This window comes from Salmo trutta, chromosome 2, assembly GCF_901001165.1.
Source record: "Salmo trutta chromosome 2, fSalTru1.1, whole genome shotgun sequence".
Classification (NCBI taxonomy): domain Eukaryota; kingdom Metazoa; phylum Chordata; class Actinopteri; order Salmoniformes; family Salmonidae; genus Salmo; species Salmo trutta.
In genome coordinates, this window is record NC_042958.1 from 15,967,671 (window position 1) to 15,991,088 (window position 23,418).

General features: G+C 44.6%; 1 protein-coding gene across 1 annotated transcript in view; it reads right to left on the reverse strand.

Moving 5' to 3' along the window:
- cntnap2a (contactin associated protein 2a) overlaps window positions 1–23,418 on the reverse strand; it is a 109,447-nt gene that overhangs the window by 64,307 nt on the left and 21,722 nt on the right. Inside the window, exon 9 of the mRNA XM_029696647.1 lies at window positions 1,820–1,939. Coding sequence (XP_029552507.1) covers window positions 1,820–1,939 — 120 coding nt within the window. The remainder of the gene's footprint in view (window positions 1–1,819; window positions 1,940–23,418) is intronic.

The following is a 23,418-nucleotide window of genomic DNA, read 5'->3' on the forward strand; positions in this document are numbered from 1 at the left end:
AGAGAGAGAGAGATAAAGTGTAGCTCTAACACAGCTGATTGAATGAAAGCTCCTAAAATATACAGTGCCTTCAGAAAGTATTGATACCCCTTGACTTATCCATGTTGTTATATTACAGCCAGAATTCAAAATAAATAAATCATGTTTTCAGAATCTTTTTGCAAATTTATTGAAAATGAAATACTGAAATATCTAATTTACATAAGTATTCCCACCCCTGAGTCAATACATGTTAGAATCACCTTTGGCAGTGATTACAGATGTGAGTCTTTCTGGGTAAGTCTCTAAGAGCTTTCCCCACCTGGATTATATAATATTTGCACATTATTCTTTTTAAAATTCCTCAAGCTCTGTCAAGTTGGTTGTTGACAGCCATTTTCAAGTCTTGCCATATATTTTTTATTTGATTTAAGTCAAAACTGTAACTAGGTCACTCAGGGACATTCAATGTCATGTTGGTAAGCAACTCCAGTTTAGATTTGGCCTTGTGTTTCAGGTTATTGTCCTGCTGAAAGGTGAATTTGTCTCCAAGTGTCTGTTGGAAAGCAGACTGAACCAGGTTTTCCTCTAGGATTTTGCCTGTGTTTAGCTCTATTCCTGTTTCCTTTTATCCTAAAAAAACTCACAAGTCCTTGCCGATGACAAGCATACCCATAACATGATGCAGCCAACACTTTGCTAGAAAATATGAAGAGTGGTACTCAGTGATGTGTTGGATTTGTCCCAAACATAAAGCTTTGTATTCAGGACATTTTTATTTGGAAGTTTATTTCTTTGCCACATTTTTTGCTGTTTTACTTTAGTGCCTTATTGCAAACAGGATGCATGCTTGGAATATTTTTCATTCTGTACAGGCTTCCGTCTTTTCACTCTGTCATTTAGGTTAGTATTGTGGAGTAACTACAATGTTGTGCATCCATCCTCAGTTTTCTTCCATCACAGCCATTAAACTGTTTTAAAGTCATCATTGGCCTCATGGTGAAATCCCTGAGCGGTTTACTTCCTCTCTGGTAACTGAGTTAGGAAGGACGCCTGCATCTTTGTAGTGACTGGGTGTATTGATACACCATCCTAAGTGTAATTAATAACTCCACCCTTCTTTGCGAGGCATTGGAAAGCTTTTCTGTTTTTTGTGGTTGAATCTATGTTTGAAATTCATAACAAAGGGGTTGAATACTTATTGACTCAATATATTTCAACACAATTTCAATTTGTGAAAAACAATCTCAATTTAATCAATTTAAAATTCAGGCTGTAATGCAATTTTTTTGGGGAAAAGTCAAGTGGTGTGAATACTTTGTGAAGGTACTGTATTCTTATAATATGAGAAGCTGTGGTGCCGTGGTTAATCTGATATATGGTCAAGGCAAGTGTGTGTGTGTTTACATGTGTGTATGTATTTGTGTGTTTGTGTGTGTTTGGTGGTTACAGATAAATGTTAAAGGCTGTAGCTGCAGAACCAGGTTGCCTTGGCAACTAACAGGTTAAGACGGTCTAGGAGGAGAAAAGAAGCGAGGGCATCTTGTCATCTCTCAGGTCCTTGGGGTCACACCTGGACTGGAATAGAAAACTCACCGTGCTCTCTGTCTGTCTGGTCTCTGTTCTTTTATGGTTTATTGAATGAGTTAGAGGACTACCTTTTTCCGATGTAGAGAACTTTCTTTTTGTAATCCTTTGGTCTCTTTACCTTTCATGTTGCAAGGCATGGAACGACTTCTAATAATAAAGTCGAAAAATGTGGGAGTGCTCACTGTTAGGCAATGGACTTAAAGCCCTTATTGTAATCCGTTCTGAACTGGGTCTGTTCACACAAACACACCTGTCATGTTGCAGGTGACTTTGAAAGGTCCGAGTGGTCCACTCCCATCCGGATCTATCCAGTATGTGTCTGAAGATCTGCCCAGGTGTTTATACGCCTCACAACTCTGTTCAAACACCGCTAGACAGACAAAGAGAGAGAGAGAGAGGGAGGGAGGAGAGAGAGGAGGAGGGGAGGTAGGAAAAGAAAGACAGAGAGAGAGAAAGAGGAGAGAGAGAGAGAGAGAGAAAGAGAGAGAGAGAGAGAGAGAAAGAGGAGAGAGAGAAAGAGGAGAGAGAGAGAGAGCGAGAGAGAGCGAGAGAGAAAGGAGGGGGGTTGGGAAAGTGGGAGAGAGGGTGGAGAGAGAAATAGAGACATTAATGCATTGAGTGTTGATGTACCCAGTCAGCACCATGGAGCTCAGCTCTGTGTGTGAGTGTGTGTGTGTGTGTGTGAGTGAGTGTGTGTGTGTGTGTGAGTGTTAGTGTGAGTGTGTGAGTGTGTGAGTGAGTGTGAGTGTGTGAGTGTGTGTGTGAGTGTGTGAGTGTGTGAGTGATTGTGTGTTTGAGCGGTAATTTGTGTGCTGTCTCATATCTTCTCTCTAATATTCATAAAACCAAGGAGACTTCGCTGCAGGCTCAGTCTCTTTTGTGTGTGTGTGTGTGTGTGTGTGTGTGTGTGTGTGTGTGTGTGTGTGTGTGTGTGTGTGTGTGTGTGTGTGTGTGTGTGTGTGTGTGTGTGTGTGTGTGTGTGTTTTCTGACTTCTGAAGGATAGATGATTAATTACATTTCTGGAAGTGTGAATAAAAGGGAACTACAGTAATGTGATGTGCTTGTAACTTTACTAGCAGGCAATTTCACAGTGGCTGTCAATTCTGCGTCCAAATACTGACAGAAAAACAGAAACTTTTGGTTGTCTCACATACTGTCTGCCGAACACATACACTTACACTTTTGCATGCACACGCAAGCACACACACACATGCACACACACACACACACTCACACACTCACACACACACACACACACACACACACACACACACACACGCACACACGCACACACGCACACACGCACACACAAAAACACAAACACACATGTATCACTAGTCACTTTAAACAATGCCACTTTATATAATGTTTACATACCCTACATTTCTCATCTCATATGTATATACTGTACTCTATACCAACGACTGCATCTTGCTTATGCCGTTCAGCCATCGCTCATCCATATATTTATATGTACATATTCTTATTCATTCCTTTACACTTGTGTGTAAAAGGTAGATGTGAAATTGTTAGATTACTTGTTAGATATTACTGCACTGTCAGAACTAGAAGCACAAGCATTTCGCTACACTAGCATTAACTTTTTAAGGCTAGGGGGCAGTATTCGGGAAGTTTGGATGACTGAGGTGCCCAAAGTAAACTGCCTGTTACTCAGGCCCAGAAGCTAGGATATGCATATGCATGGTATTATTGGATAGAAAACACTCTAATGTTTCTAAAACTGTTAAAATAATGTCTGTGAGTATAACAGAACTGATCTGGCAGGCGAAACCCCAAATGTTTTTGTTGTTAAGGTCATTGGACTTTTCAATGCTTTCTATGGGAAAGTCTAATAATTAGGACCCAGATTGCAGTCCCTATGGCTTCCACTAGATTTCAACTGTCTTTACAAATTGTTTCATGCTTGTTTTTTGAAAAATGAAGAAGTATTCGTATTCTTTCGAAGTGTCCCTCAGATGGACTCTAGTCTTTTGGCGCGTGTGAATGAGTGCGCGCTCCTCGTTCTTTTTCTCCGGTATTGAACACCATATATTCCGTCAGGCACCCTAATATTTACATATTAAGGTGCCTGAGGTTGGATTAGAAACGTTGTTTGAATTGTTTGGACGAAGTTTACAGGTAACTTTTTAGATTCCTTTGTAGGCATGTTGAACGAGTTGGAACAGGTGGATTTCTGAATCAAACGCGCCAAATAAACTGACATTTTTGGGATATAAAGGACATTATCGAACAAAACGTCCATTCATTGTGTAATTGGGACCCGTTGGTTTGCAAAACAATTAAGATCTTCAAAGGTAAGTGATTTATTTTATCGCTATTTTTGAGTTTTGTGACACCTGTGCAGGTTATGAATTCATGTTAATTCAGGAAGTGGGTGAGGCGCTGTCCTCAGACGATCAAATGCTATGCTTTCGCCTTAAAGCCTATTGTAAATTGGACAAAGCGGCTCGATTACCAAGATTCTAAGCTAAAGAATGTTGAAGAATGAAACTTTCTGTCCAAAAATGACGCAGAAAAATTAATCCATGCCTTTGTTACTTCTAGGTTGGACTACTGCAAGTTCTCTACTTTCCGGCTACCTGGATAAAGCACTAAATAAACTTCAGTTAGTGCTAAATACGGCTGCTAGAATCCTGACTACAACCAAAAAATGTGATCATATTACTCCAGTGCTAGCCTCCCTACACTGGCTTCCTGTTAAGGCAAGGGCTGATTTCAAGGTTTTACTGCTAACCTACAAAGCATTACATGGGCTTGCTCCTACCTATCTTTCCGATTTGGTCCTGCCGTACATACCTACACGTACGCTATGGTCACAAGACGCGGGCCTCCTAATTGTTCCTAGAATTTCTAAGCAAACAGCTGGAGGCAGGGCTTTCTCCTATAGAGCTTCATTTTTATGGAATAGTCTGCCTACCCATGTGAGAGACGCAGACTCAGTCTCAACCTTTAAGTCTTTACTGAAGACATATCTCTTCAGTAGGTCCTATGATTAAGTGTAGTCTGGCCCAGGGGTGTGAAGGTGAATGGAAAGGCTGGAGCAACGAACCGCCCTTGCTGTCTCTGCCTGGCCGGTTTCCCCTCTTTCCACTGGGATTCTCTGCCTCTACCCCTTTTACGGGGGCTGAGTCACTGGCTTGCTGGTGTTCTTCCATGCCGTCCCTGGGAGGGGTGCGTCACTTGAGTGGGTTGAGTCACTGATGTGGTCTTCCTGTCTGGGTTGGCGCCCCCCCTTGGGCTGTGCCATGGTGGAGATCTTTGTGGGCTATACTCGGCCTTGTTCCGGGATGGTATGTTGGTGGTTGAAGATATCCCTCCAGTGGTGTGGGGGCTGTGCTTTGGCAAAGTGGGTGGGGTTATATCCTACCTGTTTGGCCCTGTCCGGGGGTTTCATCGGATGGGGCCACAGTGTCTCCTGACCCCTCCTGTCTCAGCCTCCAGTATTTATGCTGCAGTAGTTTATGTGTCGGGGGGCTAGGGTCAGTCTGTCACATCTGGAGTATTTCTCTTGTCTTTTCCGGTGTCCTGTGTGAATTTAAATATGCTTTCTCTAATTCTCTCTTTCTCTCTTTCTTTCTCTCTCTCTTGGAGGACCTGAGCCCTAGGACCATGCCTCAGGACTACCTGGCTTGATGACTCTTTGCTGTCCCCAGTTCACCTGGCCGTGCTGCTGCTCCAGTTCCAACTGTTCTGCCTCCAGCTATGGAAACCCTGACCTGTTCACCGGACGTGCTACCTGTCCCAGACTTGCTGTCCCAAACCTGCTGGAACCCTGACCTATTCACCGGACGTGCTACCTGTCCCAGACCTGCTGTTTTCAACTCTCTAGAGACAGCAGGAGCGGTAGAGATACTCTCAAAGATCGGCTATGAAAAAGCCAACTGACACTTACTCTTGTGTTACTGACTTGTTGCACCCTCGACAACTACTATGATTATTATTATTTGACCATGCTGGTCATTTATGAACATTTGAACATCTAGGCCATGTGCTGTTATAATCTCCACCCGGCACAGCCAGAAGAGGACTGGCCACTCCTCATAGCCTGGTTCCTCTCTAGGTTTCTTCCTAGGTTTTGGCCTTTCTAGGGAGTTTTTCCTAGCCACCGTGCTTCTACACCTGCATTGCTTGCTGTTTGGGGTTTTAGGCTGGGTTTCTGTACAGCACTTTGAGATATCAGCTGATGTAAGAAGGGCTATATAAATACATTTGATTTGATTTCAATAACACTAGTATTTTTATGAATGTTTAATATTACTACTTTTGTATTTTGAATTTTGCGCTCTGCAATTTCACCAGATGTTGTCGAGGTGGGACGCTAGCGTCCCAATGATCCGAAAGAAGTTAACATCTGCTAACCATATGTATGTGACCAATACAATTTGATTTGATTTGATTCACTCACGCACACACACACACACTCATGCACACACACACTCACACAAACACACACACACTCACACAAACACACACACACACACTCATGCACACACACACTCACTCACTCACACCCGCACACACACACACTCATGCACACACACACACACACACACACACACACACACACACACACACACACACACACACACACACACACACACACACACACTCACTCACAATCACACACACACTCACACACACACTCATGCACACACACACACACACACTCACGCACGCACACACACACTCACACAAACACACTCATGCACACACACACACACTCACTCACTCACACCCGCACACACACACATTCATGCACACACACACACACACGCACACACTCACACACACACACACTCACGCACACACACACAGGCACACACATACACACACACACACAAACACATGTATCACTAGTCACTTTAACCTCTCTTTGGTAGGGGGCAGTATTTTCACGTCCGGATGAAAAGCATGCCCAAAGTAAACTGCCTGTTACTCAGGCCCAGAAGCTAGGATATGCATATAGATTGGTAGATTTGGATAGAAAACACTCTAAAGTTTCTAAAACTGTTAAAATTATGTCTGTGAGTAAAACAGAACTGATATGGTAGGCAAAATCCCGAGGACAAACCATCCCAACAACAACAAAAAAATTCAGCCTACCACTGTTTTCAATGGCTGTCACTTTTATTATAAGGCGAAATCCTCCCAGATTGCACTTCCCAGGGCTTCCACTAGATGTCAACAGTCTTTAGAAAGAGTTTCATGCTGGTTTTTGGAAAAATGAGCCAGAAATTTTAGTTTTTTTGGGTGGCTCCTATTTTGGCTGTAGTGTTTCCAAGCGTGTGGAAGAGAGCACGTTCTTTGGTATTTTTCTCCTTTAAAGACAATAACGATTCTCCGTCTTAAATTTTATCGTTTATTTACGTATTAGGGTACCTAAGGTTTGATTATAAATGCTGTTTGACTTGTTTGGAAAAGTTTATTAGTAACTGTTACGGATACAAGTGTGTATCCTGTGTTTCTTTTCTCTCCTTCTCCTCCTCACAGGTGACAATCATCACTCCCCAATCAGTCATCAACCAGTCCCCAATCAGAAGACACTTGCTCCCCTTTCCTCACCCAATCACAGCCCCTTTCCCTTGGTTTAAAAACCCAGTCAGTTGTTTTCTCCCCAGCTCATTATCTCGCAAGCTCATTCTCAATCTGAGAGCAATCTTTGTGTTCATTCTCTCAATCTCGCTCTGTGTGTCCCTCTCTCTATTTCTGTATTGATCTCTCTTTTGGTTTGCAACCACATGTCACTTTGTCCATCCCACCTGTGAGTATTGTTTTTGTTAAAGTGTTGACTGTTTGTTTGTTGGTGAGAAAAGGGGGTACCAAGACAAGTCGCCCATGGGCCTACATTACCCGTAGGAATACTTTGTCTAAGTACCCTAGTTAGAACTGGGCGGACCACCCACTGTATTTTTGGTTAGTTAGCTAGCTGTTGTGGAAATAGGCTAGTCTAGCTTAGGGGTGTTTTTGGATTATTGTTTCTTTGCTTGGGTCCAGCTCAGCCCCTTTTCTCACACCCCATTACCGTGTGTTTACAAATAAACCTTTAGTGTTTGACGGTAGATTTCAGTTGTCTGTGGTTATTGGTTCTCACTGTTACTTGTCACGATTATAATTTGCATGATTTATGTTACGGTCTCGTTGCCATTCCCCCCTAGACTGCAGGGCCAAGGGGGTTCGTAACAGTAACGTTTGGGATTCATTTTGTATGCATTTTGATGGAGGGAAACTGGGTGGATTATTGACTGAAGTCCAGCTATAATGAGTTTTTATGGATATAAAGAAGGACCTTATCGAACAAAAGGACCATTTGTGATGTATCTGGGACCTTTTGGAGTGCCAACAGAAGATCATCCAAGGTAAGGCATTTATTATATCGCTATTTCTGACTTTCGTGGGGCACCTGCCTGGTTGAAATATGTTTTTCATGCTTTTGTATGCGGGGCACTGTCCTCATATAATCGTATGGTGTGCTTTCGCCGTAAAGCCTTTTTGAAATCTGACACAGCGGCTGGATTAACAAGAAGCTAAGCTTTATTTTGATGTATTACACTTGTGATTTTATGAAAGTTAAATATTTATAATTCTGTAGTTTGAATTTCGCGCCCTGCATTTTCACCGGATGTTGGCCAGGTGGGACGCTACCGTACCACACGCCCATAAGAAGTTAAACAATGCCACTTACCCTACATTACACATCTCATATGTGTATATTGTACGCTATACCATCTACTGCATCTTGCCTATGCAGTTCAGCCATCACTCATCCATATATTTATATGTACATATTCTTATTCATTCCTTTACACTTGTGTGTAAAAGTTAGATGTTGTGAAATTGTTAGATTACTTGCTAGATATTACTGCACTGTCAGAACTAGAAGCACAAGCATTTCGCTACACTAGCATTAACATCTGCTAAATACCACTGTGTGACCATTAAAATTTGATTTGATGTGATTCACTCACTCACACACAAACAAACTCACACACGCACACGCACACGCACGCACTCACACTCACACATACACTCATGCACACACAGAAACTCAACCACACACTTACATACACACTCACCCACACACACTCATGCACACACAGACACTTACACATACACTCACACACTCACTCACACACACACTCGCACACACTCATACTCACACACACACACACACTCACGCACATACAGACACTCACACACAGACACACACACAAACTCACGCACATACACACTCATGCACACAAAAACACTTAAGCACACAGACACACAATCAAGCGCACACAATCACGCACACTCACACACTCATGCACACACAAACTCAACCACACACTTACATACACACGCACACACACACACTGACACTCACCCACACACACTCATGCACACACAGACACTCACACATACACTCACACACACTGACGCACACACACTCGCGCACACACACACTCACACACGCACACACTCATACTCACACACACACACACACTCACGCACATACAGACACTCACACACACACACAAACTCACGCACATACACACTCATGCACACAAAAACACTTAAGCACACAGACACACAATCAAGCGCACACAATCACGCACACTCACACACTCACGCACAAAGACGCACACACACAAACGCAACCACACACTGATGTACACTCACACACACACACACTTAAGCACACACACTCACAGACACGCACGCACTCACTCACTCACTCACACACACACACAAATACACACTCACGCACACACAAACACTCACGCACACAGACACACACTCACGCACACAGACACACACACACACACACAAATGCACCCACACACTGACACACACACTCTCAAGCAAACTCACGAACTCACGCACAAACTCACACATTCACGCAAACACACACACGAACACACACACACAAACACATGTTCACGCGCACACACACACACACACACACACACTAACGCACATACACACTCAAACACACACACTCATGCACACACACTCAAGCATATAGACACACACACTCATGAACACCAACACACTCACACACATTCATGCACACATACAAACACGCACACACACACACTCACGCAAATACACACTCATGCACACACACACTCAAACATGTACACACACACACACATAACTCACGCACACACAAACACTTACGAAAGTACACACTCAAGCACACACATACACGCACACAAAATCACGCACAAACACACTCACGCACACAGACACACTCACGCACCCACACACACACACACCCACACACTGACTTACGCACATACACACACTTACGCACACACACACACACACTTGCGCACACACACATTCACGCACGTACACACACACATTCAGGCACACACACACACACACACACACTCAGGCACATTCACACACACACACTCACTTACGTACACAATCACTCATGCACGTGCAGACACACACACTCACGCACGTACACACACACTCACGCACACACACTCATGCAAGTACACACTCAAACACACATGCTCACACACAAACAAACACACACTCACACACACACACACACACTCATGCGCACACACTCATGCACACACACACACTCAGACACACACACTTACAGACACACACTCATGCACACACACACACACGTACACACTCACACACGTACACACTCACGCACAAACAAACACACTCACGCAAGTACACACACACACTCATGCATACTTATGCACACACACACACACTCTCACGCACACACACTCACACAAACACACATACACTCACGCACGTACACACACACTCACACAAACACTCATGCACTTAGACACTCACACTCACTCACTCACGCACGTACACACACTCACAAACATACGCACACGCACACACACACGTACACACATTCACAAACTCAAGCACACACACACACACACACACACACACCCACACTCCCACACTCCCACACTCCCACACTCCCTCACACACTCCCACACTCACTCACTCACTCACGTACATACACACACACACACACACACACACTCAGTCACACACACACTCACGCATGTATGCACACACACTCACGGACGTACACACTCACACACACACATCTCACACACACACACACACACACACTCAGTCACATACACACTCACGCATGTATGCACACACACTCACGGACGTACACACTCACACACACACATCTCGCACGCACACACACTCACACACGTTCAGGCACACACACACACTCAGGCACATCCACACACACACACACACACTCACTTAAGTACACAATCACTGGTGCCGCCTGCTATCAACCCCCCCCCCTCCGCTCCCAGCTGTGCCCTGGACACCATTTGTGAATTGATTGTCCCCCATCTAGCCTCAGAGTACGTTCTGTTAGGTGACCTAAACTGGGGTATGCTTAACACCCCGGCAGTCCTACAATCTAAGCTAGATGCCTTCAATCTCACACAAATCATCAAGGAACCCACCAGGTACAACCCTAAATCCGTAAACTTGGGCACCCTCATAGACATTATCGTGACCAACTTGCCCTCCAAATACACCTCCGCTGTTTTCAATCAGGATCTCAGCGCTCACTGCCTCATTGCCTGTATCCGCTATGGGTCTGCGGTCAAAGACCACCCCTCATCACTGTCAAACGCTCCCTAAAACACTTCTGCGAGCAGGCCTTTCTAATCGACCTGGCCCGGGTATCCTGGAAGGATATTGACCTCATCCCGTCAGTTGAGGATGCCTGGTCATTCTTTAAAAGTAATTTCCTCACCATCTTAGATAAGCATGCCCCGTTCAAAAAATGCAGAACTAAGAACAGATATAGCCCTTGGTTCACTCCAGACCTGACTGCCCTTGACCAGCACAAAAACATCCTGTGGCGGACTGCAATGGTATCAAAGTCCCCACGATATGCAACTGTTCAGGGAAGTCAGGAACCAATACACGCAGTCAGTTAGGAAAGCAAAGGCTAGCTTTTTCAAGCAGAAATTTGCATCCTGTAGCTCTAACTCCAAAAAGTTTTAGGACACTGTGAAGTCCACGGAGAACAAGAGCACCTCCTCCCAGATGCCCACTGCACTGAGGCTAGGTAACACGGTCACCACCGATAAATCCATGATAATTGAACATTTCAATAAGCATTTCTCAACGGCTGGCCATGCTTTACACCTGGCTACTCCAACAGCTCTGCCCCCCCCCCGCAGCTACTCGCCCGAGCCTCTCCAGCTTCTCCTTCACCCAAATCCAGATAGCAGATGTTCTGAAAGAGCTGCAAAACCTGGACCCGTACAAATCAGCTGGGCTAGACAATCTAGACCCTCTCTTTCTAAAACTATCCGCCGCCATTGTTGCAACCCCTATTACCAGCCTGTTCAACCTTGTATCGTCCGAGATCCCTAAAGATTGGAAAGCTGCCGCGGTCATCCCCCTCTTCAAAGGGGGTGACACCCTAGATCCAAACTGTTACAGACCTATTTCCATCCTGCCCTGCCTATCTAAAGTCTTCGAAAGCCAAGTTAATAAACAGATCACTGACCATTTCGAATCCCACCGTACCTTCTCCGCTGTGCAATCCGGTTTCCGAACCGGTCACGGGTGCACCTCAGCCACGCTCAAGGTACTAAACAATATCATAACCGCCATCAATAAAAGACAGTACTGTGCAGCCGTCTTCATCGACCTGGCCAAGGCTTTCGACTCTGTCAATCACCGTATTCTTATCGGCAGACTCAATAGCGTTGGTTTTTCTAATGACTGCCTCGCCTGGTTCACCAACTACTTTGCAGACAGAGTTCCATGTGTCAAATCGGAGGGCATGTTGTCCGGACCTCTGACAGTCTCTATGGGGGTACCACAGGGTTCAATTCTCGGGCCGACTGTCTCTGTATATATCAATGATGTCGCTCTTGCTGCGGTCGATTCCCTGATCCACCTCTACACAGACGACACCATTCTGTATACTTCTGGCCCTTCCTTGGACACTGTGCTTACAAACCTCCAAACGAGCTACATACATACAACACTCCTTCCGTGGCCTCCAACTGCTCTTAAACGCTAGTAAAACCAAATGCATGCTTTTCAACCGTTCGCTGCCCGCACCTGCCCGCCCGGCTAGCATCACCACCCTGGACGGTTCCGACCTAGAATATGATTACAACTATAAATACCTAGGTGTCTGGTTGGACTGTAAACTCTCCTTCCAGACTCATATTAAACATCTCCAATCCAAAATCAAATCTAGAATTGGATTTCTATTTTGCAACAAAGCCTCCTTCACTCACGCCGCCAAACTTACCCTAGTAAAACTGACTATCCTACTGATCCTCGACTTCGGCGATGTCATCTACAAAATAGCTTCCATTACTCTACTCAGCAAACTGGATGCAGTCTATCACAGTGCCATCCGTTTTGTTACCAAATCACCTTATACCACCCACCACTGCGACCTGTATGCTCTAGTCGGCTGGCCCTCGCTATATATTCGTCGCCAGACCCACTGGCTCGAGGTCATCTATAAGTCTATGCAAGGTAAAGCTCCGCCTTATCTCAGTTCACTGGTCACGATAACACCCACCCGTAGCACACATTCCAGCAGGTATATCTCACTGATCATCCCCAAAGCCAACACCTTGTAACGCCCTGGCCATAGAGAGGGGTTTTTGTTCTTTATTTTGGTTAGGCCAGGGTGTTACATTGGGTGGGCGTTCTATGTTCATTTTTCTGTTTTTGTATTTCTTTGTTTTGGGCCGTGTGTGGCTCCCAATCAGGCACAGCTGTAGTTCGTTGTTGCTGATTGGGAGTCACACATAAGTAGCCTGGTTTTCCTTTGGGTTTTTGTGGGTGATTTCTGTTTAGTGTGTAACCGGACAGAACTGTTGCTGGTTGTTTTGTTTATTTTGTAGTGTTCATGCGTTCCATTAAATATCTTGAAAGATGAACACATCCTCCGCTGCACCTTGGTCTCATTTTAACGACGGCCGTTACACAACTCATTTGGCCGCCTTTCCTTCCAGTTCTCTGCTGCCAGTGACTGGAACGAATTGCAAAAATCGCTGAAGTTGGAGACTTATTTCCCTCACCAACTTTAAACATCAGCTACCTGAGCTGCTACCTGAGCTGCTAACCGATCGCTGCAGCTGTACATAGTCCATCTGTAAATTGCCCACCCAATCTACCTACCTCATCCCCATACTGTTTTTATTTTATTTACTTTTATGCTCTTTTGCACACCAGTATTTCTATTTGCACATCATCATATGCTCATTTATCACTCCAGTGTTAATCTGCTAAATTGTAATTATTCGCTCCTATGGCCTATTTATTGCCTACCTCCTCATGCCTTTTGCACACACTGTATATAGACTTTCTTTTTTTTCTACTGTGTCATTGACTTGTTTATTTTGTTATTGGCTTGTTTATTGTTTACTCCGTGTGTATCTCTGTGTTGTTGTCTGTGTCACACTGCTTTGCTTTATCTTGGCCAGTTCGCAGTTGTACATGAGCCTACCTAGTTAAATAAAGGTAAAATAAATAAAACTCACACACGTACACAATCACGCCCACACACACACACTCACCCACGTACACACACACTTACGTACACAAACACACACTCACTCCCACACAATTACACACTCACGCACACACACACACTCTGGCACACTCATGCACACACACACACTCAGACACACACACACACACACAAACACACACTCACACACGTGCACTCACGCACGTACTCACACAAACACACACTTACAGACACACACTCATGCACGCACACACACTCTCACGCTTGTACACACACACGCACACACACACACACACACTGACGCACGTACACACTCACGCACACACTCACACACACAAACACTCAAGCAAGTACACACTTACACACACACACACTCACGCACACACACTCCCACAGGTATACACTTACGTACACACACACTCACTCACGCACGTACACTCTCACGCACGTACACATGCACTTACACACACACACACACTCTCGCACGCACACACATATACACACGCACACACTCACGCACACTCACACACGTTCACACTCACGCACACACACTCATGCACACTCACACACACTCACTCACTCACACACACTCACGCATGTATACACACACACACACACACTCACGGACGTACACACTCACACATTTCGCACGCACACACACACACACACACACACACACTCACGCACGTACACACACACACACACACTCAGGCACATTCACAACCTTACTTTGCTACCTGACAACTTTACGCTTTTTACTTTTTAATTACCGTTTATATTTTTAGTTTTTCCCCTCACTCAACTTTTTTCATTCAACTTTTTCATTTCGGATGTTTTATCTGGACATGGTTCGTCAGGACTTCCAACAGCCGAAGCTAAGTAGTAACATTAACATGATGCCTTCTAATTGAAGTTGTTGTACTCATAATATACAGGAGAACGATCGCCTTACGGCGAGGATAGCTGTGCTGCAAGCCCAGCTTCAGACGCAATCGTTAGGCAAGGGTAATTTCAGTGTAGGAAAGGATGAAACAGTGTTTGTGCCACCAGTAAGTACAGATAGTAACGTTTGTATAAATTCCCTAGCACGGTCCCCGTCAGAATATTGCAAAATGTGCTTTCGCCGAAAAGCTATTTTAAAATCTGACATAGCGATTGCATAAAGGAGTTCTGTATCTATAATTCTTAAAATAATTGTTATGTATTTTGTCAACGTTTATGGTGAGTAATTTAGTAAATTCACCGGAGGTTTTGGGTGGGAATGCATGTTCTGAACATCACATGCCAATGTAAAAAGCAGTTTTTGGATATAAATATGAACTTGATTGAACAAAACATGCATGTATTGTATAACATAATGTCCTAGGAGTGTCATCTGATGAAGATCATCAAAGGTTAGTGCTTCATTTAGCTGTGTTTTAGGTTTATGTGACATACATGCTTGCTTGGAAAATGGCTGTGTGATTATTAGTGGCTATGTACTCTCCTAACAATCTAATGTTTTGCTTTCGCTGTAAAGCCTTTTTGAAATCGGACAATGTGGATAGATTAATGAGAGTCTTGTCTTTAAAATGGTTTGAAAAAAATGGTTTGAAAAATTGAAATTATTGCATTTTTGAGGTTTTGTATTTCGCGCCACGCTCTTCCACTGGTTGTTGAATAGAGTGGGACGGTGACGTGCCACCTAGCCCATAGAAGTTAAGCAGCGGGTCGGAGTCAGAGGCCGAGCCTTCTCTGGTCTCTACTCCTCCCGTTACGGGGTCTTAGACGCCGAAGCTTCCCACAAATTGAAAACCCTAGTCATTGGCGACTCCATTACCCGTAGTATTAGACTTAAAACGAATCATCCAGCGATCATACACTGTCTACCAGGGGGCAGGGCTACCTGGTAAACAGTGTATGAGGCTAATCTGAAGATGGTGCTGGCTAAAGCTAAAACTGCCGAGTATAGAGATATTGTTCTCCACATCGGCACCAACGATGTTAGGATGAAACAGTCAGAGGTCACCAAGCGCAACATAGCTTCAGCGTGTAAATCAGCTAGAAAGATGCGTCGGCATCGATTAATTGTCTTTGGCCCACTCCCAGTTAGGGGGAGTGATGAGCTCTACAGCAGAGTCTCACAACTCAATCGCTGGTTGAAAACTGTTTTCTGCCCCTCCCAAATGATAGAATTTGTAGATAATTGGCCCTCTTTCTGGGACTCACCCACAAACAGGACCAAGCCTGGCCTGTTGAGGAGTGACGGACTCCATCCTAGCTGGAGGGGTGCTCTCATCTTATCAACGAACATAGACAGGGCTCTAACTCCCCTAGCTCCACAATGAAATAGAGTGCAGGCCAGGCAGCAGGCTGTTAGCCAGCCTGCCAACTTAGTGGAGTCTGCCACTTGCACAGTCAGTGTAGTCAGCTCAGCTATCCCCATTGAGATTGTGTCTGTGCCTCGACCTAGGTTGGGCAAAACTAAACATGGCGGTTTTCGCCTTAGCAATCTCACTAGAATAAAGACCTCCTCCATTCCTGCCATTATTGAAAGAGATCGTGATACCTCACATCTCAAAATAGGGCTACTTAATGTTAGATCCCTCACTTCAAAGGCAGTTATAGTCAATGAACTGATCATAATCTTGATGTGATTGGCCTGACTGAAACATGGCTTAAGCCTGATGAATTTACTGTGTTAAATGAGGCCTCACCTCCTGGTTACACTAGTGACCATATCCCCAGTGCATCCCGCAAAGGCGGAGATGTTGCTAACATTTACGATAGCAAATTTCAATTTACAAAAAAAACAACGTTTTCGTCTTTTGAGCTTCTAGTCATGAAATCTATGCAGCCTACTCAATCACTTTTTATAGCTACTGTTTACAGGCCTCCCGGGCCATATACATCGTTCCTCACTGAGTTCCCTGAATTCCTATCGGACATTGTAGTCATAGCAGATATTATTCAAATTTTTGGTGACTTTAATATTCACATGGAAAAGTCCACAGACCCACTCCAAAAAGGCTTTCGGAGCCATCATCGACTCAGTGGGTTTTGTCCAACATGTCTCTGGACCTACTCACTGCCACAGTCATACTGTGGACCTAGTTTTGTCCCGTGGAATAAATGTTGTGGATCTTAATGTTTTTCCCCATAATCCTGGACTATCGGACCACCATTTTATTACGTTTTCAATCGCAACAAATAATCTGCTCAGATCCCAACCAAGGAGCATCAAAAGTCGTGCTATAAATTCTCAGACAACCCAAAGATTCCTTGATGCCCTTCCAGACTCTCTCTGCCTACCCAAGGACGTCAGAGGACAAAAATCAGTTAACCACCTAACTGAGGAACTCAATTTAACCTTGCGCAATACCCTAGATGCAGTTCCACCCCTAAAAACATTTATCATAAGAAACTAGCTCCCTGGTATACAGAAAATACACGAGCTCTGAAGCAAGCTTCCAGAAAATTGGAACGGAAATGGCGCCACCCTAAACTGGAAGTCTTCCGACTAGCTTGGAAAGACAGTACCGTGCAGTATCGAAGAGCCATCACTGCTGCTCGATCATCCTATTTTTCCAACTTAATTGAGGAAAATAAGAACAATCCGAAATTTATTTTTGATACTGTCGCAAAGCTAACTAAAAAGCAGCATTCCCCAAGAGAGGATGGCTTTCAATTCAGCAGTAACAAATTCATGAACTTCTTGGAGGAAAAGAGCATGATCATTAGAAAGCAAATTACGGAATCCTCTTTAAATCTGCGTATTCCTCCAAACCTCCTTTGTCCTGAGTCTGCACAACTCTGCCAGGACCTAGGATCAAGGGAGACACTAAAGTGTGTTTTAGTACTAAATCTCTTTACACATTGATGAAAATAATCATGGCCTCTAAACCTTCAAGCTGCATACTGGACCCTATTCCAACTAAACTACTGAAAGAGCTGCTTCTTGTGCTTGGCCCTGCTATGTTGAACATAATAAATGGCTCTCTATCCACCGGATGTGTACCAAACTTACTAAAAGTGGCAGTAATAAAGCTTCTCTTGAAAAAGCCAAATCTTGACAGAGAAAATATAAAAAACTATCAGCCTATATCGAATCTTCCATTCCTCTCAACATTTTTTGAAAAAGCTGTTGCGCAGCAACTCACTGCCTTCCTAAAGACAAACAATGTATACGAAACGCTTCAGTTTGGTTGTAGACCTCATCATAGCACTGAGACTGCACTTGTGAAGGTGGTAAATTACCTTTTAATGGCATCAGACCAAGGCTCTGCATCTGTCCTCGTGCTCCTAGATCTTAGTGCTGCTTTTGATACCATCGATCACCACATTCTTTTGGAGAGATTGGAAACCCAAATTGCTCTACAAGGACAAGTTCTGGCCTGGTTTAGATCATATATGTCGGAAAGATATCAGTTTGTCTCTGAATGGTTTGTCCTCTGACAAATCAACTGTAAATGTCGGTGTTCCTCAAGGTTCCGTTTTAGGACCACTATTGTTTTCACTATATATTTTACTTCTTCGGGATGTCATTCGAAAACATAATGTTAAATTTCACTGCTATGCGGATGATACACAGCTGTACATTTCAATGAAACATGGTGAAGCCCCAAAATTGCCCTCGCTAGAAGCCTGTGTTTCAGACATAAGGAAGTGGATGGTTGCAAACGTTCTACTTTTAAACTCGGACAAAACAGAGATGCTTGTTCTAGGTCCCAAGAAACAAAGATCTTCTGTTGAATCTGACAATTGATCATGATGATTGTACAGTCGTCTCAAATAAAACTGAAGGACCTCGGCGTTACTCTGGACCCTGATCTCTCTTTTGAAGAACATATCAAGACTGTTTCAAGGACAGTCTACGTAACATTGCAAAAATCAGAAACATTCTGTCAAAAAATGATACAGAAAAATGTATCCATGCTTTTGTTACTTCTAGGTTGGACTACTGCAATGCTCTACTTTCCGGCTACCTGGATAAAGCACAAAATAAACTTCAGTTAGTGCTAAATACGGCTGCTTCAATCCTGACTAGAACCAAAAAATGTGATCATATTACTCCAGTGCTAGCCTCCCTACACTGGCTTCCTGTTAAGGCAAGGGCTGATTTCAAGGTTTTACTGCTTACCTAAAAAGCATTACATGGGCTTGCTCCTACCTATCTTTCCGATTTGGTCCTGCCGTACATACCTACACGTACGCTACGGTCACAAGACGCAGGCCTCCTAATTGTCCCTGGGAGGGGTGCGTCACTTGAGTGGGTTGCGTCACTGACGTGGTCTCCCTGTCTGGGTTGCCGCCCCACTTGGGTTGTGCCGTGGCGGAGATCTTTGTGGGCTATACTCGGCCTTGTCTCAGGATGGTAAGTTGGTGGTTGAAGATATCCCTCTAGTGGTGTGGGGGCTGTGCTTTGGCAAAGTGGGTGGGGTTATATCCTGCCTGTTTGGCCCTGTCCGGGGGTGTCATCGGATCAGTGTCTCCTGACCCCTCCTGTCTCAGCCTCCAGTATTTTTGCTGCAGTAGTTTGTGTCGGGGGGCTAGGGTCAGTCTGTTATATCTGGAGTATTTCTCCTGTCTTATCCGGTGTCCTGTGTGAATTTAAGTATGCTCTTTCTCTCTTTCTCTCGACCTGAGCCCTAGGACCATGCCTCAGGACTACCTGGCATGATAACTCCTTGCTGTCCCTAGTCCACCTGGCCGTGCTGCTGCTCCAGTTTCAACTGTTCTGCCTGCGGCTATGGAACCCTGACTTGTTCACCGGACGTGCTACTTGTCCCAGACCTGCTGTTGTCAACTCTGTAGAGATACTCTCAATGATCGGCTATGAAAAGTCAACTGACATTTACTCTTGAGGTGCTGACTTGTTGCACCCTCGACAACTACTGTGATTATTATTATTTGACCATGCTGGTCATTTATGAACATTTGAACATCTTGGCCATGTTCTGTTATAATCTCCACCCAGCACAGGCAGAAGAGGACTGGCCACTCCTCATAGCCTCGTTCCTCTCTAGGTTTCTTCCTAGGTTTTGGCCTTTCTAGGGAGTTTTTCCTAGCCACCGTGCTTCTACACCTGCATTACTTGCTGTTTGGGGTTTTAGACTGGGTTTCTGTACAACACTTTGAAATATCAGCTGATGTAAGAAGGGCTATATAAATACATTTGATTTGATTTGATTCACACACACACTGACGCACGTACACACTTACACTCACACACACACACACACACTCACAATCACTCACGCACGTACACACACAGACACACAAACTCACGCACACACCCGCACAGATACACACTCACGCATGTACACACTCACACACACACACTCAGGCACGTAAACACACAGTCACGCGCATACACACACACTCACGCACACACATACACTCATGCACATACACACTCAAACACACACATACTCACGCACACACAAACACAGTCACGCACACACACACACTCACACGTAAACACTAACCCACGTACACACACACACTCACGCACACAAACACACACTCACACACACCCACGCAATTACACACTCATGCACACACACTCATACACGTACACACAAGCACACACACACACAAACACACACGCACACACAGACACACACTCACGCACGTACACACACACACTCACGCACGTACACACACACAAACACAGACGCACACACACTTACAAACACACACTCACGCACTCACGCACACACACACTCACGCACGTACACACACACAAACACACATGCACGCACACGCACACACACACACACACACTCACGCACGTACACACACACACACACACACTCAGACACACACAGACACGTACACACTCACACACGTACACACTCACGCAAGTACACACACACACTCATGCATACTCATGCACACACACACACTCTCACGCACACAAACAAACACACACTCACGCAAAGACACATACACTCATGCACGTACACACACACACACTCACACAAACACTCACACTCACTCACGCACACACACTCACAAACGTACACACACACTCTCTCTCACACGCACACATACACACACACACAAACACTAACGAACACACAAACAAACACACACTCAAGAACACATTCACTCACTCACTCACTCACTCACTCACTCACGTACACACACGTACACACACACACACGCAAGTACACACACACACACACACACACTCACGCACGTATACACACACACACAAACACACTCACTAACACTCATGCATACATACTGTCATGACGTTGGCCTGTGGGTAAGGTTTATGACCCCCCCATAAATACCTTTCTCCCTTCCCCTCTCTTTCGGACCCTACTGAAGGACTGTTGAATAGCCTTTGTTAAATATAGAGAGTCTGGGAACATCAAACAAATGGGGAAAAGGAACCATTTTTTGGTAATAAAACCAGTTGGAAATATGCTTGATAACGTAATGAGTATGGAGGTCAGTTCGGCTGTCATCTGAGACATTATGACTGATGACAGGACGACATAAACTGTATCTGGGAAAGTATACACCCTCTAGTTATCAGAGTCACATGGAATTGTTATGCAATTGAAATGTTTGATATTGAAATTGTTTGTTCGGAGATTAAATGTAATTTTAGCTTCCAATTGAGAGAATTGGGTTTTCATAAGGAAAGTACCCTGCTTGATCAGTGGCCCGCCCTTGTGAAGAGACAGGGGTTATAAACGATGAAACACACCCTCCTCCCCTCGCCACTATATAAGACAATGACCAATGTTCTCCAGAGTTCCACTATGTGAGGTCTGCAGCCTCTGCGTTAAAGGGACACACATGTCAAGTACAGAACTAAGCCAACCTCGGCGTGAGCTTTGGTTGTGAATGGTATGAACTTTGAACTTATTCACTACAGAAGTGATACTTCCTAGCCGTTGAGTTGGCAGCGGCCACTGTAGACGTGGGCTAGGAAAGGACGGACGACAGATCCAGTCTAACACAGACGAAGATACCACAACGTATCCAATTTACCACCAGAGACATTCTTCCGAGGACAGGAAGATCTGTTGGCCAACCCGGCCAGCATCTACGACCAATCTACCGAAGCGCAGCTCAGAGTAAATATTTATTGCATTTTCCTTTTCCAAATGGGCGGTAATTTAGAATGCATAAGATTCTGTATTTACGATAACATAGCTGCTGTTTCTTTGTTCCTAAGTCTTCCCGCTCTTTCATTCAAGCCCAACCCCCTTTCTTTGTGTAACAAGCCGCCATGTCGGCTCCGTCCACAAGGGCCGTTTTCTGTATGACATCATTTGTATTCTGTGTATTTGTAATTCTGTGTGATTAGTTAGGTATTTAGTAAATAAATAATTAAACCCAATTTTGTATTGCTGATTCAACTTGTTAGCCAGGGTTCATGAAGATAACCAAGAATTTACAACTTTCATTATGAGACTGAAATAAGGTGAGGATTGAGATGACTGCTATCGATGTAAAATATTACTAAGTCCTATTCGGAAGATAACGGCTCTATAAACGTTCTTCTGTGGTGCCCCGACTTCCTAGTTAATTACATTTACATGATTAGCTTAATCAGGTAATATTAATTACAGAGAAAGGATTTTATAGAATAGCATGTCATCACTTAATCCGGCATAGCCAAAGACACTACAATTCACGCACGCACGCACGCACGCACGCACGCACGCACGCACACTCACGCACACACTCATGCACACACACGCACACACACACACACGCACACACACACTCACGCACATACACACTCACGCACACACACACTCACGCACATACACACTCACGCACACACACACACGTATGTATACACACACACTCACGCACACACATACACTCACTCACAAACACTCACGCATGTATACACACACTCACGCGCACACACACACACTCACGGACTTACACACTCACACACACACACACACATCTCGCACGCACACACGCTCACGCACGTACACACACACACACACACTCACGCACACACACACACACATTCTCGCACTCACACACACACACTCACTCACGTACGTACACACATACACACACTCACGCATACACACACACTCACACACACACACACACACACACACACTCACGCATACACGCATACTCACGCACACATGCACACATGCACATACACACACACACAAACGCACGCACGCACACACACACACTCACGCACACACACACTCACGCACACACACATACTCACGCACACATGCACACTCATGCACACACACACACACACACACACTCACGCACATACACACACACACTCAAGCACATACACACACACACTCACGCA